This window comes from Centruroides sculpturatus, unplaced genomic scaffold (genome assembly GCF_000671375.1).
Source record: "Centruroides sculpturatus isolate CEXI.00-Female unplaced genomic scaffold, Cexi_2.0 scaffold198, whole genome shotgun sequence".
Taxonomy (NCBI): domain Eukaryota; kingdom Metazoa; phylum Arthropoda; class Arachnida; order Scorpiones; family Buthidae; genus Centruroides; species Centruroides sculpturatus.
The window spans coordinates 153,795-174,568 of NW_019384454.1; the positions used below are offsets into that span (position 1 = coordinate 153,795).

The window sequence follows — 20,774 nt, forward strand, 5'->3', positions numbered from 1 at the left end:
TGATGTCTCTAAAGTTCAGTGAATTCTTCGCAAAAAGAATAAGTTATCAGGAACACGTCAGAGATGAGTAGTCACGTGACCGAATAGCACCGACACATTGGAAGCGGACGCGTACGAAGGATGTGCCGTTCCGCGACGAAAACAAGCTTAAGCAATGGCGTCTTCGAACGGGTACACTCGATAAGTATTCCGACAATTTTTTGTTCATAGCATATTTTATATCGATCATTTCAACAAATTATACGTGTTTTGGAAATATTCGAGTGAAATTAGTCTAGATTTAGTAAATTTTATGGAAGTAAACCTCTCAAATAGCCGTACCCGTTAATCTGTACAAGTGCCCCGAATTTGATCCTACCTCGTATGATAGTAGCTTCGATCTCGATCACGTGTTCCACGTCCTTTGTTTCGTCGGGCAAGATTAATGAGGACACTGATTCCTTGGGAATACCTTATTTTATTTCTCGTGACTACGGGATATTTACAAAGGCCTAAGTTAAATTATTATACAAATGTGCGTTCGTTGTCGGAGTTGACTCCGAAGATCGGCGTACGAAAGCGTCTCTCCTAGTCGGCGTCCGAGGACGAAGTGAGGTCAGAGGGGAAAGGTCAAGCGGTGGCGCCCTCTGCCCTACACGGGGAATCCCTACAAGTCAGTACAAATGGCGTTGCCAGTCGCTACAATGAGCAAGATGTCATTATTATACATTCATTTAATTAAAGAAAGGGGATTACCCAGTTTCGTCAGAATCAGTAATGAAAAATTCCGTGCTCATTTCAATCACTCCGAATCGTAGGTGCGACGAAAATATGAAATGAAATGATTCAAATTTTTACAAGATAATATTATTTATTGTGAAATTTTTCCGCCTCCTAAACGGTAATTTTGCCGCCCCCTAAAAAGTGCCGCCCGGGGCGGGCCGCCCCTGCCGCCTTCCCCACGGTACGCCACTGCGGCACCCACAATCATATATATTATAAAAAACTTATATTTTATATTATTTTTGTATTTTCTAATTTTATGTTTATCTTTCTGACTAATACATTTCTTTAAATTTTGGATTATGCTACTAATTAAATTACTTTTATCTTCTTTTTTAATTGTTAAATCTTTTATATTTTTAACAATATTCGCTATCATATCTGTTGTAATATCTACTACCGGCAAATTGTAATCTAAACCCAATGCTAATATATATTTTACATGACATGGTATTGGAGTCTTAGAATTATTTAAAATTAGATCATTAATCCATTTTTTCTTCTCTTTTTTTGTTGGGTATGAAAATAATTTCTGTAATTTGACTTCTTTCTTATAATTATACTCATTGGCTATACCTTTATATGGGTTTTCTTTATAATTAAATCTATATACTAATTTTTGTATTTGATATTTTAAATTATTCCATTTCTTATATTTAAATCTAATAACAGATTTTATTATCTTACGTTCTATTTTCCAGATAGCATGTTTTGATATAATGTTCCTTATAGATTTTTTCAGTTTCATGGTATTTGGTGTATATTCCTCTCTAAGAAAACATCTTAGGTAATTCATATCATGCTCCATCCAATGCTCCAATTTATATCAACCCAAAATATATTTGTAGTTCAATGGAAAATAAAAAATAATTTGCTAACCAGAAATTGCTGTGAGATACCAAAGTATGTTTTTTGGATTACAGAGACTGATTTACATTTGTAATATACCATACAGCAAGCCGTTTATATATTAAATTTTCCGTTAATGACAGGTTTTTACTATATACAGGTTCTGTCATAGGCAGGGTTGACTGTATATTTAAAATTTATTTTTAAATTCACTTTTATGGAAAACTCAGTTATATACTGGTAGACTTTTAAAAATTTATTAATTCTCATTAATTGCAACAGCTATATGCTCAGAAAGGAGAAATAAATTTGATTTAACTACTACAGGTCTTATATGCCAAAATTTATATTTTAAACTAGAAAGAAATATTTTTTATATTTATATTTTAATTTGTGATTAATTAAAAACAAAAAAATTATTAACTTTACTTAAACATATAATCTTACACACAGATCTTACAATAACTTAGAGATAGAATATGTTATTTTGAAGGTAATTTCTTCCTTTAAATCAACATGGAAGTATGTTAAAAATTTAATTCCAACATTAACAAATGAAAAATATAAATTAGTTATATCTTACGGACAGCAAGCCTGTAAATATAACAAGTGATCCACGTAGCATCTGCCAAATAGATGCATCAACATATAGCAGTCCAATACCTATTTATATAAAAAAATAATGTACACTATATTAATTATAAAATATATATATTTTAAAGTTTATTATAAGTTCAAAAAACTTAAATTAAATCACTACTTATTATCACATACTAGCCAACATTTTTATTAAAAGAAAAACATTTTTGGAAAATATTTGATCATCTTCAGTTTACAACTTATTTAACAGCTTAGAATGATAATAAAATTTATAGTGGTTTCATGTTTCACATCATTCTAAGCTGAAAGTGGTCAGATATACAGGCGATCCTCATTTGACATGGCTAACTATGACCAAACAGTTACCACTTTATGTAGATTCACTTAAAGTGATATCATAAATTCATAAAAAAAATCATATAAAAGGTTTAATTGGGTCTTCAAGAAAGTAAAATCAAATGAAAAACACAAAAGAAATCTTTATCATCCCTATTTATACATATGTAAAATATTTATTAGTAATATAATTGAATATCAGAAATGATTTATAAATATTATTTATAACTGAATTTTAGAAGGGCCTGATTGTGTTTCATCACTTTCACTTACTGCTGAGTTTTGATATGCAAAAAATAAATCTAAAGACACTGTTTCCTGCAGTCAATTTTTTCATTTATTATTATTTTATAACAAGATAATAAGTCTTTCATCCTGCATTAAAATTTTTCTCTCCATTCATAAACTGGATCACTTTTAAGAAAATAACGATTTTGTCACACTTCATAAATGCATCACACAAAACCATCAATGACAGCCCATTTTCATTGGGAATTTTATCCAAGTCCACATCATTGTCTTTGATTTCTTCAATTGTATGCTTATCTAACTCTGCTAACTCCTCATTTGTTAATGACAAACTATGAGAATTGAGTAATTCTTCAACATCATTGAATCCTGCACCTCTAGCAAGAGTTTCAGATTTATACAGAAATTGTTAAACATTTAACTTTTCAAATGAATAAACTGCTTCAGGATATAAATTTTTCCAACATTCATTCATTAAATGATGCAAAATGTCCTTCAAAGTTTGGTCAATAAATTTAACACAATGAAAAATATTGAAATCTTTCCAAAAACTTTGCACACTATTTTTATTGGGTACATCTGTTTCAGCAATAATTTTTTAAAAATGTAACCTAACTAATACATCTTGAAAACACCAATCATAGCTTGGTCCATGGGTTGTAAAACTGTTATAGTTCTCAGAGGCAAAAAAATTTTTACATTAGGAGTTAAACTAATAGTCAATGTAATGAGCAGAGGCATTATCTGAAAGTAAAATTATTTTAAATGCAAGATTTTTCTCTTCCAAGTATTTTGTTGTTGTAGACACAATAATTAACAAACCAATCACAGAATATTTTCCTAGTCATCCATGCTTTCCAATGTGACTTCCAAATTACCAGGAACAAAGATTTTGCCAAATTTTTTAAAGCTTGAGAATTTTCACTATGAAAAATTAGCAAGGGTTTAAGCTTCTTGTCTCCATTTGCATTTTCACCAAGAAGCAGAGTGATTCAACCTTTTGATGACTTGAAGCCAGGAGCAGATTGCTCTTTTATAGCAGAAATGGCCAATACATAGACCGCGGTCGACCGCAAAGGTTTTGAAAGTAGCCCATGAAGCTAAAGTTGAACAATTTGCTTTCGCTTAAATTAATGTTTAAAAATCTTAATTCGATAATTTATTCTTACAATAATAGACTGTCTGTGCAACGTACCCATACTGTTTGTATTTATCCCGATGAACAATGCAAATGAATGTTAATGTATGTGCATATAAAAATCCTAAAATTATTTGCCCATATTCATAGTCGCCCGCAAACTATATTTTACCAAAAAAGTAGCCCCTAAAGGATAAAAGTTTGGCCACACCTGTTTTATAGATATATATGTTTTATGATGGAATACGTTTCCAATATAATCCAGTTTTATCAGCATTGAATATTTGTTTCAGATCATATCCTCCTCAACTTCATATCCTTCATCAACTATCTTCTTCAATTCAGTTGGAAAAACTCCAGTTGCTTCTGTATGAGCACTAGCAATTTTGCCCTGAATTTTCTTAATGTTCTTAAATCTATAACGTTTTTGAAAATGATGAAATCAACCTTTTCATACCAGAAAATTCTTAGTTTTCACTGCCTCTTCCTCTTCTATCTCCTTTTGAATATCTTCATACAAAGATAAAGCTTTTTCTTGAATTAGGGCTAAGCATATAGGTATATGTTGTTGATAGAGAACTTCAATCCATGCTGCTAGATACTTTTCCATTATCTTCATTACATCATTTCTCAGTTGTGTTAGTTTCACTTCAGAACGGCATAGTCTAGTTTTAACTTTTGCTTCAAAATCCAAGGCCTTAACAATTGTGTGAACTGTAGTCTCAGGAATGTTCAGGGCATGAGAAATATCAATTACACATTCACCTTTCTTCTTTTGATTAATTATGTCTATTTTAACATCAATTGTATGAAGCATGTTTTCTTTTAGGAACTCCATCATCAGTTTTGCTATGCTTCATTGACATAACTTCTATACAGAAATCTGAAAACAAACCAAAAAAACCAGCCAGAACCGAAATGACAAATGCATGCACAATAATGCATCTTGTGTACGGTGTTATGTATCAATTTGTACATAGATCATGTGATGCAAGAGAAGTTACCATCTGCTGAGGGAACTTCATAAGTGTGGGGAATTTTTAATCAGTGTTTCACAATTTTTTGACCACATAACTACAGAGACTCAGATAATGCATATTCATTAAGCAAGGACCCCTGTATGACAAAGCATTTTTTTTCCTGTTATTAACATTCATTAACATGTCTTTTTAAAGTTAAAATCTCATAATTAATTATTAAACTCAATCAAAACTTCAGACTATGAGGCATTAAATAGAATTAAAAGAAATATTTTAATCTTGCAAGCGCTTTCAACGTAAATATGTACGTTGTCTTCAGGCAATTCAAAATTTTAACCGTACATATTTATGTTGAAAGCGCTTGCAAGATTAAAATATTTCTTTTAATTCTATTTAATGACTCATAGGCTGAAGTTTTGATTGAGTTAACTGTTGGCTTGACATCTGAGCCAAGTATTTAATACACCTAACAAGATAATTATTAAACATTTGCTAACAAGAAATTTGCCCAAAAATAGTTATGGAAAATTTATTTTCTATACATAGCTTCAAACATCAAATTAAATAAAATTTATAATCTAAATTTGTTGAATATAATTTAATAATGTAATTAAACTGAAAATCCCAACACCATCCTTTCATTTTAAGCAAACACATTAAGAACAAATGTTTTCATAATATTTCATAAGTCTGCACAGGTTTCCAATCTAGCTTCAATTTGGTAACATTTGAAATTGGAATGTTACTCAATAAGTGATGTTATTTAACTTTTTAAGAGGTAGAACATCTTATATTTCTTATGCATCCGTAATTAAAAAGGTATCAAATATTTTATTTATCATAATTACGTATATTTATTTGTCTTATAATCATTTAATGTTATATAAAGATATATATTTCTACGTGTCCATCTTGTGATGAAACATTCTTATGTGGATCATCATATAAAGATTGCTGTGCAGCAGATAGAGATTCAGTCTTTATGATTTATGCATCCTCCTTTTAATGTAACCTTAAATATTTCTAACATTTCTAGTTTGTGTACCTCATAAACGTGCATTAATAATTTGGCCTCATTAAGGTTTATAGATATTCTAGGCTCCATCACATATTGTGCTAAAGTACTTACTGGATTATTTCTATCAATATTATGTTTATGCTCCACCAGTCTACTTGTTATAGATCTATTTGTAGGACCAATATATACCAATTGTCAGTTAAATCTTTCATCTATCACAGGAATGGAATATACTGTAAGCACTCTTTTGCTGTTTACTTTATCTTTGCCATTCCTTAATAATTTGTAAACAGTAGGGTTTTTGTGATAGCATATACAAGTATTTGACTATCTGGCTATTTGTTTGCAAATTGAATTTAGTCTGAGATTGTACTTAACTATTCTAAGCTTAGGTGTTGGGAGGTGGGGTTGTATAGTCCAGTCCTCACCCATGTGGGCTAGCTATTTTTTTGATGTTTAATTTCTTTTATGGTCACAGATATGAATGTGTCTACACACATTCATATCTGTGTGTAGACCTTTCTGACTAAAGCCATGAAAGTAGCTATTTTATATGCATACAGATCATTAGATTGCAAAAGGATAAAAAACAGGTGATAGTTTGGTTTGTAGTAAATTTTTGTGTGAATGGATCCATTCTGGTAAGCAATATTTACATCTAAAATATGAGCCTCAGTGTTGTTGTATTAATCCATGTGTAATATTAGGACATAAGGATTATTAAATTCTGCCAGAAAGTTATGTATATTAGGTTTAGTCCTCTATAATATAAGTATATCATCCACATATCTGGAGTAAATGATATCAGAAAAAAAATTTTTTTATCACTTGGTTTTTGAGTACCCTTACTACCTACTAACTCACAAGTCCCTTGAAAGGGGGCTGCCCATAAGAACTCCCAGTTTTTGGAGGTATGTGTTGTTATAAGTGAAGAAAGACATATAGCAAAAAATATGGACCAATTTCAAGCTTTGTTGATAGTACAAATGAACAGACTTAATACTATTAAATAAGAAATCTGCATATCCCTATCTGCTGCATGGCAATTTTTATATAATGATCCACATACGAATGTTTCATCACAAGACAGGCAAATCAACCACAGCATGTAGAAATATGTATACCATTGCCTTATAATCAGTTAATGTTATATTTATCATAATTATACTATATTTATATATAATACTTTGTTCTTAATTACGAATGCATAAGAAATATAGGACATTCTATATCTTAATAAATTAAATAATGACATTTATTGTGCAACATTCCAATTTAAAAATTATCAAATTGAAGCTAGATTGGAATAGAGGATTTGATCCCGGGATCTCGAAAATCGGGATCCCGACCACTTTTCAGTCCCAAAATTTTCGGGATTAAGTTTTCCTAATCCCGGGATTTTCGGGATTGACATCATTTTAAAAAAATTGCAAAATAGACTGCATGAAGCGAAACGTTCAGTGCCAGTGCTTTTAACAGAATTGNAAAAATTTTACTTTTATTCTTATCTTGATTTAGTATTTTTTTAATAAATGCTTGATATATGCTTTCTTTGTTATTAATTAATGGTGTATTTTTATCTGCAGACATTTCAACTTGATTTTATTCAAACAAAATGTGATGTAAAAATGTTTAAGTCCAAAAAGTCCAAAACAAAGAAAACAGTCTCACATCAGGAATAATGAGTTAAATTTCACAACTTATAATTACATCATATATTTATGTTAAGTATAAACAGCTGTTAATAAGAATACACAAAAACTTTCCATTCAAATCCTAATAAAATTACTGAAATACAGTAGTCATGTTTTGCTATTCTGTATTGCATGTGTACTTTTTGACTTTATGATTTATACGTGCTAAGCTTGTAAACTTCTTATTAAATTTGTGTTAAATTGAATAAAGATACCGATTTTTCTGTTATTTGGTCCAATTTTCCTTTCTTTTCTGCATTAGACAGTTCTTCTATATATTTCTATATAGGTTAATTTACATTAATTTTTGCAAAAAAATCAAGGAACTGAAGAAATTTTCCGTTACAAATGTAAATCAGTCTCTGTAATTCAAAAAACACACTTTGGTATCTCACAGCAATTTCTGGTTAGCAAATTATTTTTTATTTTCCATTGAACTACAAATATATTTTGGGTTGGTATAATGTATTCCAACCCTCCTCAGTGCTAGTTCAAATAAACAAGAAATATTAAAACATGACTATATTATACCATAAAAAACAAACCAAATCAGAAAATCACTTACATTTTCCCATTATGTAAATTACAAAAAAATTCTTTTTTTGTTTTTTGCTCAAAATAGGGGGTGGGAGGGCAAACCTTCTTCATCCTTAATATGTATCCAAACATAAAATTGTACACTCTGCATTAATATACATCTAAAAATTAAAACAACTGTAACTTCTAACAAACAAAGTTCCATTATACACACAATCATTTAAATTTTTTTACACATGGGTATATGACAGACGCAGTAAAAATGTTTAATATAGTAAAAATTGACATACGTATGTAAAGATTTTTGATACACAAACAATATTATTAAAATTATACCAGCATCAGAATTACTAGGAAAAATTTTTTTTTTTATTTTTTTATTTTTTTTTTAAACAAATATTATACCATGTTTAATAATAATNCTGATTGTCAGATGATCACTCCTCAACTTATTATCATCACTTTGCCCAACTAGGTGATAGTAGTATTCATAATGACCGGTCAATTTGATAAATTAATCAATATTTATCACACTGCCTGCCCTATTTGGTCATTATTCATAATGCCCGATTAATCACTTTGTCCATAACATCTATAACAACAATATTTAAATTTAAAAACTCTTTAGTAAATACAGTATTTATGGGAATGAAAAAAATTACATTAATAATTACGAAAACAATGAAATTCTTAGAATAACAGAAATGACTTGGCACTCATTTAATAATATCAGATTGTAACAAATTTAAATAATTTATTGAAGCATGACATTAAAAATATAAAGGATTTATTTTGGTTTACCCATTATGAATTAAGAAAGAAGTAAGAGAATTCATTAGTTTAATTTGTTAATAATGGAAATAATATGACTAATATTGCAACATTTCTTATTAAAGTGGATAATTATTTTAAACTAAAGTATCTATATACTCTTTATCTATATTATATTTGAAATGTTTATCTAAAATTAATTCCTTCTTTTTTAAGTAAATACAGGCATAATTAATTTCAGTTATATATATGTTACTGTGAAAGACCAAAATTAGAGAATGTCGATATTCTCCAGTGAAAGACCGAATATTTGGTTATATTAGTATACTTTCAAACAATCGCCGGTGTATGTTGACAAGCACAGATAAGCTTTGATGGAGGTCGAAGAAATTGTTAATACTTTTGAAGAAAATTTGATCAGTGGCCATAACAAATACCATATTCCAAAGGAAAATATTGAAGAGGAGCTGCAACCCACCACATCTTCATATCAAGCCCTGACTGAAGAACACAAAGTTATTTCTACAAAAAGAGTGGCCGCGAAAGAGAATCTTCTACTGCAAGCAACGAAAATGTTATGAACCTCAAAAAGAAAATTTCCTTCTGCTCAAATTAGTGATACTGTACGAATACAAGTCCCTGATGTTGACTGTGGCTGTACTGATGCCCGAAATGTGTTGCCGGTTGTTGTTGAAATACAAGACTCTGACTTTTATAAATTAGCAAACAAAAATGGTACCCTCAAGCAGCTTTATACTTGTAATCAGTTCATAATTTGTAAAGAAAAGTTACTTTTCATAGATGAGATTTCTTTTCAAGAAATATCGCTGAGAGAAGCAGCTGCAGCTAATTTGAAAAGTGGAAGGCACAGCTATACACACTGTCATTGAAAAAAGAAATGTTCCACGAATAAATGCAGTTGTAAAAGCAAGGGACTCTTGTGCAATTCAAAGTGTCATAACAGTTTATGTTGTTGCAATAAATAAGATTGTATAACGTTAATCACATAATTTATGTGTAAGTTTATTATTGTATTATTTTCTTTAATGATTTACAATGTACTGTTTGTTTTAGGTTTAACAGTTTATTTACATGTGCTGTTACTTACAGCACATGTAAATAAATAAGCTTTCTTCCATTTTGACATATTAAAAAGTTGCATTTTTGTCTTAACATAATAAAAATATTTTTTTGCTGGTGTAAATGAGAAATAATGATATTTAGCAAATATTTCATTCATATATGAAAGACTGTGTGAATGCCGACATTCAGCAGAGAATGTTGACATTCGCCAGGTATCAGTCATTCACAGTAGCATATACATTATAAATAAATCAGTGCAGATAATTAAAATAATTTCAATCTTAAACAAATTTTTAAAAAAATGCAAAACATTTGAAAAAAATTAATTTATGTCAAGAATATTCAAAAATTCTATTCAAAATTAATGCTATTTAAATTTTTTTATTTTATTGACAATTTTGTATAGAGACCAATAAAAATAACCTCAATTTCTTAAAATAAACAATCTGGTTCATTAGAACTTATACATATTGAATAATAATTTCTTTAGAACTTTTGAGCAACAAAGCCCATTGTCAGAAGATACAATAGTAAACTAGTATAATATCTACATCACTTAAATCTATTTACATAATATCTGATACCGAATCTTTTGATCCAATTCCAGCAAAGCATAATAAAAAAGAATGTTATTTCTTAAAACTCTCTTGAATATTTTTACCTTATCTTGAAATAATTTTTCAAATAATCATTTGTAATAAAGTAATGACTTGAAAAATCATTGACTAAGTATTAATACAAGCATTTTATTTTAAATAGCTCAAAAAACTTAAGTTTAATAAATATAATGTAAAAACAAGGTAATATTCTTTTAAAGTACTTATAATTAAATTTGTTGTGACATACCTGCAACAGAAGTTCCAATCAAATCTAGGAATGTAGGAATGGCAAATATCCAATGAAATACACTGAAAAATAAGATTTTCATAATTTATTACAATTCTAATTATAAAATATAAAAAGTTAATAAAAAATTTTTTATAAATTTTATTANTTTACAAATTATTATACCATGTTTAAACATAATTATAACATTTAACTTGTTTTAGTGCCATCTATCAATTCATACCAACGGTAATCAATTTGCATACCTTCTGAGTTATTTATTAAATTATTTTTTTTGTTTCCTTATTTCTAAATGCTCTTTAAACTTTCTTTTATAAGGATCTTTTTCAAAATGCAAAATTTTTATATTACAGTAGAGCCTCGAAAACTCGGCACTCCGGATAACTCGGCCACACCCTGACAGGGAAAAAATATCCTTAGTTAATTAATTTTCATTATAGACAGCTTTATGCCTCATAAAGTATTTTTCTGAGGTCTGTCTTATCAGGTAAATTACTGTACACATTAATTTTCATTTTCATGTAGTAAAGGCTCTATGCCTTCATAAAGGACATACTTTTCCTTTGTTTAAGGGTATTTGGGCAGTTTATTCTCTGTTGTATTCTCAAGTAAACAATACATACAAGTACAGTACAATATTTTCTGAGGAAACACGCATACTTATCCTTTTTTTAACCCCATTCCCGATAACCCGGCATTTTCAGAAACTCTGCCACTCTTCGGTTCACATTAGGCCGAGTTTTCGAGGTTCTACTGTATTACAGTTAATTTTACAATTACAGTTGACCCCCTTATAAGATCATAGATACGTTCCATTCTTTAGGAATCCGATTTCTTACGAGTCGTTCCAATCACAGCCCGACACGTGTCAAGTTTACAGACTACGGCTGATTGAAAGGTTTTCTTCCATAAAATTAATCGATTCTAGACTAATCCGACTCAACATTTCCAAAATACGTATATATTTTTTGGAAATAATCCGTATAAACTACACTATAAACAAAAAATTGTAGGATTACTTACCGAGTGTGCACCATTTGACATCGCCATTGCTAAAGCGTGTTTTCGTCGCAGAACAGCTCAGCAAATAGCGGCTGATTTCTAACAACTTATTTTTCTGCAAAAACTTTGTTGAACTTTGGAGACATCATTAATATAAATAATTTTAATCGCCGTTGAATAAGAAATGTTTCTTTCACAAGAAATGTATAAAATTACAGTACTGTATTAGACTTACGGTACCTAATTTACATACTGTACAGACGATAGTTAGCGTAAAATCTCCGTAGCGTGGCGCCACGCTAGACGGCGGAAATTATATATTTAATTATAACAAAGTTACAATAAGTTAATATATAATTATATATACAGTACCTAATTTATATATAATTAATATATAATTATATGTACAGTACCTAATTTATATATAATTTATATAATACTGTCCAGACGATAGAAATCTCTCCGTAGCGTGGCGCTACGGACGGCGGGAAAGTAGTTCGGCTGCCCGATGACGTTTTACGTAATTATAGGAGGTTTTTTTAGCTTTTTTTTACGGATACAGTCACAATTTTTTCACAGTTTTATAGGAATCGTAATTATACGGACCATAATTATAGGGGGGGTCGACTGTATTGTTATTTGTATGATCATACCATGGAGAATTATTGTACTTCAATCTGATGGCTGTTTCATGTTCTTTTATTCTAACATCTAACATGCATCCTGTTTCACCTATGTACATATATGGATTCTGACAATCATATTCCAACCCATATACAACACCAGCTTTTTTTACACAATCTATATTATTAATACTACTTTTATTAATATATCTATGTATATTCTGTGAAATTTTATTGGTCAAAGATGGGGCCAAACAAATGTTATAATTTTTAAGGCTATTACTACAATAATCAAAAATATTTTTAATATATGGAAATCTTTTATATGTTTCTTCATTTTTAAACTTCGTATTATATCTGTTTTTTAAGTAACATGTTTTCCATTTAGTAAAAATAAACTTTGGGTAATCATTCATTATAAATTTTATTTCTAAATCTTTAAGTTTAATATTTTTATTATGATCATCAGTTATTCATGTATACATATTTTTTAATTCCATAAGATAAGATTCTTTTCATATAATCTGGGATATAAGAATGATAATTTATAGTTTATTAACATTATAAGATTTTTTATATGTTATAAAATCAAATTTATCAGGGTTATTTAATATAGTTATATCGAGGTAATTAATTTTTTTTTATTTACTTCTTCTTCAATATCAAACTGAATATCCTTATTTATATTATTTATAAAATTATGAATAGTTTCTTTATTAGTTAAATTACTATTATATACGATCAAATAATCATCCACATATCTCATTATTAGTTTTATGCCATGTATTTCACTTATTTTTTTGTCAATATCAATCATAACTAATTCAGCTAATTTTGGCCCCATCTTTGATCCCATGCTGATACCATCTATCTGTCTATAAAACACTTTGTTAACTTCAAAATAATTATTATTATATGCAAATTGTATTAAGTTTATCAAATTATTATGTACATTACGTTCACTTAAACTTTTTTCTATTAATTTCCAATTTATACTGGGATACATATTTTTTATGTCTAAACTCATAATTTATCAGAATTATCTTTTTTAATTTTTATATTCTATTAATAACAGTATCAGCATTTTTAATACTATAGACAGAATTTTCNTTAAACTTTTTTCTATTAATTTCCAATTTATACTGGGATACATATTTTTTATGTCTAAACTCATAATTTATCAGAATTATCTTTTTTAATTTTTATATTCTATTAATAACAGTATCAGCATTTTTAATACTATAGACAGAATTTTCTAAAAATTTTAATTGTTGTTTTATGTGATGTTCTAAATTGTAATGAATGGAGAATTTGAAATCTACGATGGGTCTAAATTTTTGTTCTTCTTTATGAGTTTTTAATCTAATATTAAGGGTAGGGATTCTATTATTTTTGAAGTCAAGAATATGATTTTTTTCTATATTGCTTATATTATTATTTATATAACTTTTTTAAACCAATTTGGTTAATTGTTTTTTATACCCTCATATGGGTTATTATCTAATTTAATATAAATATCATTATTAATTTGTTCAAAGGTTTTATCAATTAGGTTTTCATTATCTATAATTACTAATTGTTTAGTCTTATTTGCTTTTATTATCTTAAGATTATTTCTTTTAAAAAAACTTATAATATATTTTATATTATTTTTGTATTTTCTAATTTTATGTTTATCTTTCTGACTAATACATTTCTTTAAATTTTGGATTATGCTACTAATTAAATTACTTTTATCTTCTTTTTTAATTGTTAAATCTTTTATATTTTTAACAATATTCGCTATCATATCTGTTGTAATATCTACTACCGGCAAATTGTAATCTAAACCCAATGCTAATATATATTTTACATGACATGGTATTGGAGTCTTAGAATTATTTAAAATTAGATCATTAATCCATTTTTTCTTCTCTTTTTTTGTTGGGTATGAAAATAATTTCTGTAATTTGACTTCTTTCTTATAATTATACTCATTGGCTATACCTTTATATGGGTTTTCTTTATAATTAAATCTATATACTAATTTTTGTATTTGATATTTTAAATTATTCCATTTCTTATATTTAAATCTAATAACAGATTTTATTATCTTACGTTCTATTTTCCAGATAGCATGTTTTGATATAATGTTCCTTATAGATTTTTTCAGTTTCATGGTATTTGGTGTATATTCCTCTCTAAGAAAACATCTTAGGTAATTCATATCATGCTCCATCCAATGCTCCAATTTATATCAACCCAAAATATATTTGTAGTTCAATGGAAAATAAAAAATAATTTGCTAACCAGAAATTGCTGTGAGATACCAAAGTATGTTTTTTGGATTACAGAGACTGATTTACATTTGTAATATACCATACAGCAAGCCGTTTATATATTAAATTTTCCGTTAATGACAGGTTTTTACTATATACAGGTTCTGTCATAGGCAGGGTTGACTGTATATTTAAAATTTATTTTTAAATTCACTTTTATGGAAAACTCAGTTATATACTGGTAGACTTTTAAAAATTTATTAATTCTCATTAATTGCAACAGCTATATGCTCAGAAAGGAGAAATAAATTTGATTTAACTACTACAGGTCTTATATGCCAAAATTTATATTTTAAACTAGAAAGAAATATTTTTTATATTTATATTTTAATTTGTGATTAATTAAAAACAAAAAAATTATTAACTTTACTTAAACATATAATCTTACACACAGATCTTACAATAACTTAGAGATAGAATATGTTATTTTGAAGGTAATTTCTTCCTTTAAATCAACATGGAAGTATGTTAAAAATTTAATTCCAACATTAACAAATGAAAAATATAAATTAGTTATATCTTACGGACAGCAAGCCTGTAAATATAACAAGTGATCCACGTAGCATCTGCCAAATAGATGCATCAACATATAGCAGTCCAATACCTATTTATATAAAAAAATAATGTACACTATATTAATTATAAAATATATATATTTTAAAGTTTATTATAAGTTCAAAAAACTTAAATTAAATCACTACTTATTATCACATACTAGCCAACATTTTTATTAAAAGAAAAACATTTTTGGAAAATATTTGATCATCTTCAGTTTACAACTTATTTAACAGCTTAGAATGATAATAAAATTTATAGTGGTTTCATGTTTCACATCATTCTAAGCTGAAAGTGGTCAGATATACAGGCGATCCTCATTTGACATGGCTAACTATGACCAAACAGTTACCACTTTATGTAGATTCACTTAAAGTGATATCATAAATTCATAAAAAAAATCATATAAAAGGTTTAATTGGGTCTTCAAGAAAGTAAAATCAAATGAAAAACACAAAAGAAATCTTTATCATCCCTATTTATACATATGTAAAATATTTATTAGTAATATAATTGAATATCAGAAATGATTTATAAATATTATTTATAACTGAATTTTAGAAGGGCCTGATTGTGTTTCATCACTTTCACTTACTGCTGAGTTTTGATATGCAAAAAATAAATCTAAAGACACTGTTTCCTGCAGTCAATTTTTTCATTTATTATTATTTTATAACAAGATAATAAGTCTTTCATCCTGCATTAAAATTTTTCTCTCCATTCATAAACTGGATCACTTTTAAGAAAATAACGATTTTGTCACACTTCATAAATGCATCACACAAAACCATCAATGACAGCCCATTTTCATTGGGAATTTTATCCAAGTCCACATCATTGTCTTTGATTTCTTCAATTGTATGCTTATCTAACTCTGCTAACTCCTCATTTGTTAATGACAAACTATGAGAATTGAGTAATTCTTCAACATCATTGAATCCTGCACCTCTAGCAAGAGTTTCAGATTTATACAGAAATTGTTAAACATTTAACTTTTCAAATGAATAAACTGCTTCAGGATATAAATTTTTCCAACATTCATTCATTAAATGATGCNGGTTTTACCAATTCTCGAACCGTGTCAGAGTAAATCCGTGTTATAAAAGTACCATGTTATACAGGGGATGGTACCAATTCTCGAACCGTGTTAGAGTGAATCTATGCTGTAGAAGTGCCGTGTTATATGGGGGTTACCTGTATATAGAATATGTGATTAACAATATATATGATCATTATGATATAGAAAATCTTAAAATATTTCAAATAATTGTATATGTAAACTAATATCTTGAGTTACATTTACATGACAAATATTGTATGCTTAAGTAACAGATAATGTACATATTTTAAACTGAAAATGTAGTAATAACTGATCATTTAACAAATTTCATAACAGTTTTCATTAAGCAAGCACAGAAGTCCCAGCTCAAACATATATATGTGAAATCAGAACAATTTTATAAATGAAGAAAAGAAAAAATGAAATAATATTGGGATTTTGTGAATATACTCTAACTTAAAAGTAAAAATACATGGTAACTATATATTTTTATTTTAATCAATAATTACTGATGTAAATGTAAAGTCAATATTTTAATTTTAATTATGTTAATACAATGTCAAAATTTTATAATGTAGGTTAAGAATGTTTCATAACTAAATAATAGAATAAGGTTTAAACTTTGAATTCAATTTTAAATTATCTTTTTCAAAATTTTAACTTTTTGTTCTAGAATTACAAAAAAAGCTCTTGTGTTTTATTATTATACAACAATTTTTTCTTTGATATTGATTGGTATTCAAATGAAAAATAGCCAATTATTAAAAATAATTATATGTAAAATATAATTTTCATCAACAAAAAGATTATGTAAATCTTTATTATTATTTTTTATTTATTTAAACTTGTCTATTAAAGTTAATAAAAAATAAATTTAATAGATTCACTTAAGTGCAAAAACATTTTTCCTAATTCTTCAAAGTTAGTTTGTTTTTCTAAATTTTTGCAAGCAAACAAAATTCATTATAAATGGTATTCATTTTTGATCTAAGTGGCTATCTTGTTTAAAAAAATCTTTTGCTTCTTTCTATAAATGTATGTTTATATATAGTTAGAGAGTCACAGTAAAATTAGTAAAAAACTCTTACAACCAATAACAAAGTTTATGAAATAAAATTACTGTAGTAAAATAAAAACTAACTAAACTTTTAATTGCCAAATAAAGAAATTCACAAAACACAAGCAAAAATAAAGCTTGCACTTTCTAGAACAGAAGCATTCCTCTATTCAAACAGTATCTTTTTAAAGTTATGCCATGGTATCACCTGATTGGTCAATCATCATGACAGAAGTCCATTTCACCACACACAATGTTGTAACTAAGTTTTCTGTCATTCTTTAGTTTAGTTATTAAGCTAAATTAGAAATTCTGTTCTTTCATCAACTTTTCTGATTAAATGATTCATTTCTCCTTTATCCTTAACATCAAGAAGAAAATATTTTATCAAAAAGTCACAGATGACTTTTAGATAAGTTCCATCAGAAGTGCAGATAGATAAACAACAGATATTAGAAGAATGATATATCATTCATATTAAAACAACAAATTTTTATTAAATATTAAATAATTGAATAATTCATTAATAAATTTTTGTATTAAGTATTTTACCATTATTATTATTATTATTATTATTATAACAATATCTATATTTACAATATTGTATAATACATCTGAATATATAGTGAATCACTGTTTTATGAGTTTTGCAAATTTTATATTAAAATTTATGCCTTTTTTTTTTGTTTTTTGAGATTTGTCAATGTGGTATTACATAGTTCTATTCTTCAAAACAACTTAAACTTCAATTTGGACTACTGAATGCATGAGGAATCAGAGTTTAAGAAAAATTTGCTTAATGAGTTCTCTAGAAACCAATTAGGTCATACATAATTGGTTTACTGTATACATAAAAATATCAACAAAAACATTTTAAATGTTAAAAAGTAACATTGTATTTCAAATATAAACTACTTTATCTGTATGACAATGTTCTTGATGTACAATTGTGTAAATGTACAATTGTAGACTAAAAAAATATTTTAAAGTTGCAGTTGAACCAATGTGCATTCCTTCACAGTATCAATATCAGCAAATACTAACACTTGTATAAGATGAGGATTTCACATTTAATTCACTATTTACAAAATTCAGAAAAATGAAACCTTCATATATTTATAATGTGCAAATTTTAAGTAATTACATATATACATTGATAAACTAATGTTAGATTTCTAAAGTATCTATTGTTATATATAAACAAGATTTTCGTATTATGGTTTTACTAAAATGTTCAAATAGTTATATTTTTTAGTTTAGTAACAAGTTTTAATTTATCTTCATAAACTATATCTGATCTTACTGTTCTTGATTAATAACAACTGCTTTTGCTGAAGGAAGTGAAGAACCTGGAGTCACCATTAATCTGTTATGCTGGAAGTATTTCAATAAAATAAAAATTTACTAAGAAAATTTTTAAATAAAGTGAATTAAATAAACAAAAATTATAAAATAATAAATTTTAAAAAAGCTAAAGGAAAAACAAAGATAAATTTAAAAAATATAAAATAAATTTATTAAAACATTGAACTTAAAATAATTTTCATTTGCAGGCCTTCAAAAATATGATAAAAAGCATTTAATAATACTGGGTTAGTAACTACATATTAATGAAATAGTGTGATTTCACTTTTCAATCCAGTAGATAAACTGAATTCTACTTAAAATCTTATATTTAATTGTAAAAGTAATCTACTAAACTTAAATGACATATAAAACAATATTTCTGTTACAGTCTTTATATAAATGCTAATGCAATTATTGTATAGTATGATACCAACACTGTAGATTTTATGATTGTTCTTATTATATAAGAAATTAAAATACAGTGAAACCTCAGTATATGACCTTAATCTGTTCCTGGTGTTTGGACTTATACCAAACCAACCTTTCCCATAAGAAGTAATTAAAAATGATTAATCCATTCTCATGTAAAAAAAATGGCTGGCTTTAAACACCTCGCTTTCCTGGCTAGTTCCTGCTTGATTTTTCATGAGATCAGCAAGTATCATTTTAGCTTTCTCGCAAATAATTGCTTCTGATATGCTGTCGCCAGCACACTGTTTTTCAGTTATCCAAAGCAAAAGCAATTTCTCAACATGATCTAATGTCTTTGATCTCTGTTTAGAAATTGATTTAACCCCTTTCACAACGTTAGCAGATTTAATAATGTCTTTATTTTTCCTGATTGTCAATATTGTTGTTCTCGGAATATGGTATGCAACAGTTAAATCTTGAATACGCATGCCACCTTCATATTTCTCAACAATCTCTTTTTTTCAGTTCCATTTTGATTCTAGTCATTTTTTAGTTTTCTGTTGCTTTTCATTTGCCTTTTTGCAATTATGATTAATAAAAATAATAAAATTTTACTTACAAATTAAAATCAGAAGAAATTTAACAAAGTTATAAACCATGGCACTGTGAACGTCTAGTCTGGTGTAGTACACCGATAGTGCTACTTGTTCATAGATGGCGCGTATAATTGAATTAAGTCATATACCAAGCAAAATTTGTTTCATCCAAACAGGACATATTCTAAAGCAGACGTATACCGAGGTACCAGTGTATAGTATTTATTCAGGAAAATAAATTTTCTCCTCAATAAATGCTATAATTCTGCAATATGTTCTCTAATTATTATTATTAATATTAATTTATCAAAGTAAATTTCAATAATTTACTTACATACTCTTGAATTCTAGTTTTTCTTTCTTTCCATCTTAAATAATATAAGCCTATAAGGCAAGACATTTCTCCTAAAAAATAAAATATAATTTTATTTTATTTTCAATTTTACAATAACACACTGTAAATTAAATATAATAATATATTTTTATGAAATACAGTAGAGCGTCGATTTTCCGAATGAATTAGGGACTGGGGTTGTTCGTATAACTGATATTTCGGATAACCGATTTATGTACGAAAAAATAGTTTAACGTATCCGATGTTGAAATTTTTCTCCGTTGCATGTCGCTTCGCGTTGAATTTTCGTTGATGTTAAGCCTAACAAAGACTATTGTATCATTAAAAATTATTTTTTTATTTTGTACAAACAAAATAAATATACAGTAGAACCTCGATTATCCGCCCTAATTGGGGACTGGGGTTGGTCGGATAATTGAAAAGTCGGATAACCGAAAAGTATGAAAAAATCCATTATTAGTGTAGTATATTATTATATCCCATGTAATTAGTATATTAGTATATCGCTATTAACCTATTTTGCGTTGAATTTTCATCGATGTTAAGCCTAACAAAAATTTTTTAAAATAATAATCGTCGCTATTGTA

General features: G+C 27.4%; 1 protein-coding gene across 1 annotated transcript in view; it reads right to left on the reverse strand.

The window, feature by feature from the left end:
• Positions 1-20,774, reverse strand: part of LOC111620632 (solute carrier family 35 member F6-like) — a 50,385-nt gene that overhangs the window by 13,916 nt on the left and 15,695 nt on the right. Inside the window, exons 3-6 of the mRNA XM_023362599.1 lie at positions 20,167-20,237; positions 18,782-18,852; positions 10,864-10,925; positions 2,195-2,274 (exon numbers count right to left, since the gene is read on the reverse strand). Of these exons, the coding sequence (XP_023218367.1) occupies positions 2,195-2,274; positions 10,864-10,925; positions 18,782-18,852; positions 20,167-20,237 (284 nt within the window). The remainder of the gene's footprint in view (positions 1-2,194; positions 2,275-10,863; positions 10,926-18,781; positions 18,853-20,166; positions 20,238-20,774) is intronic.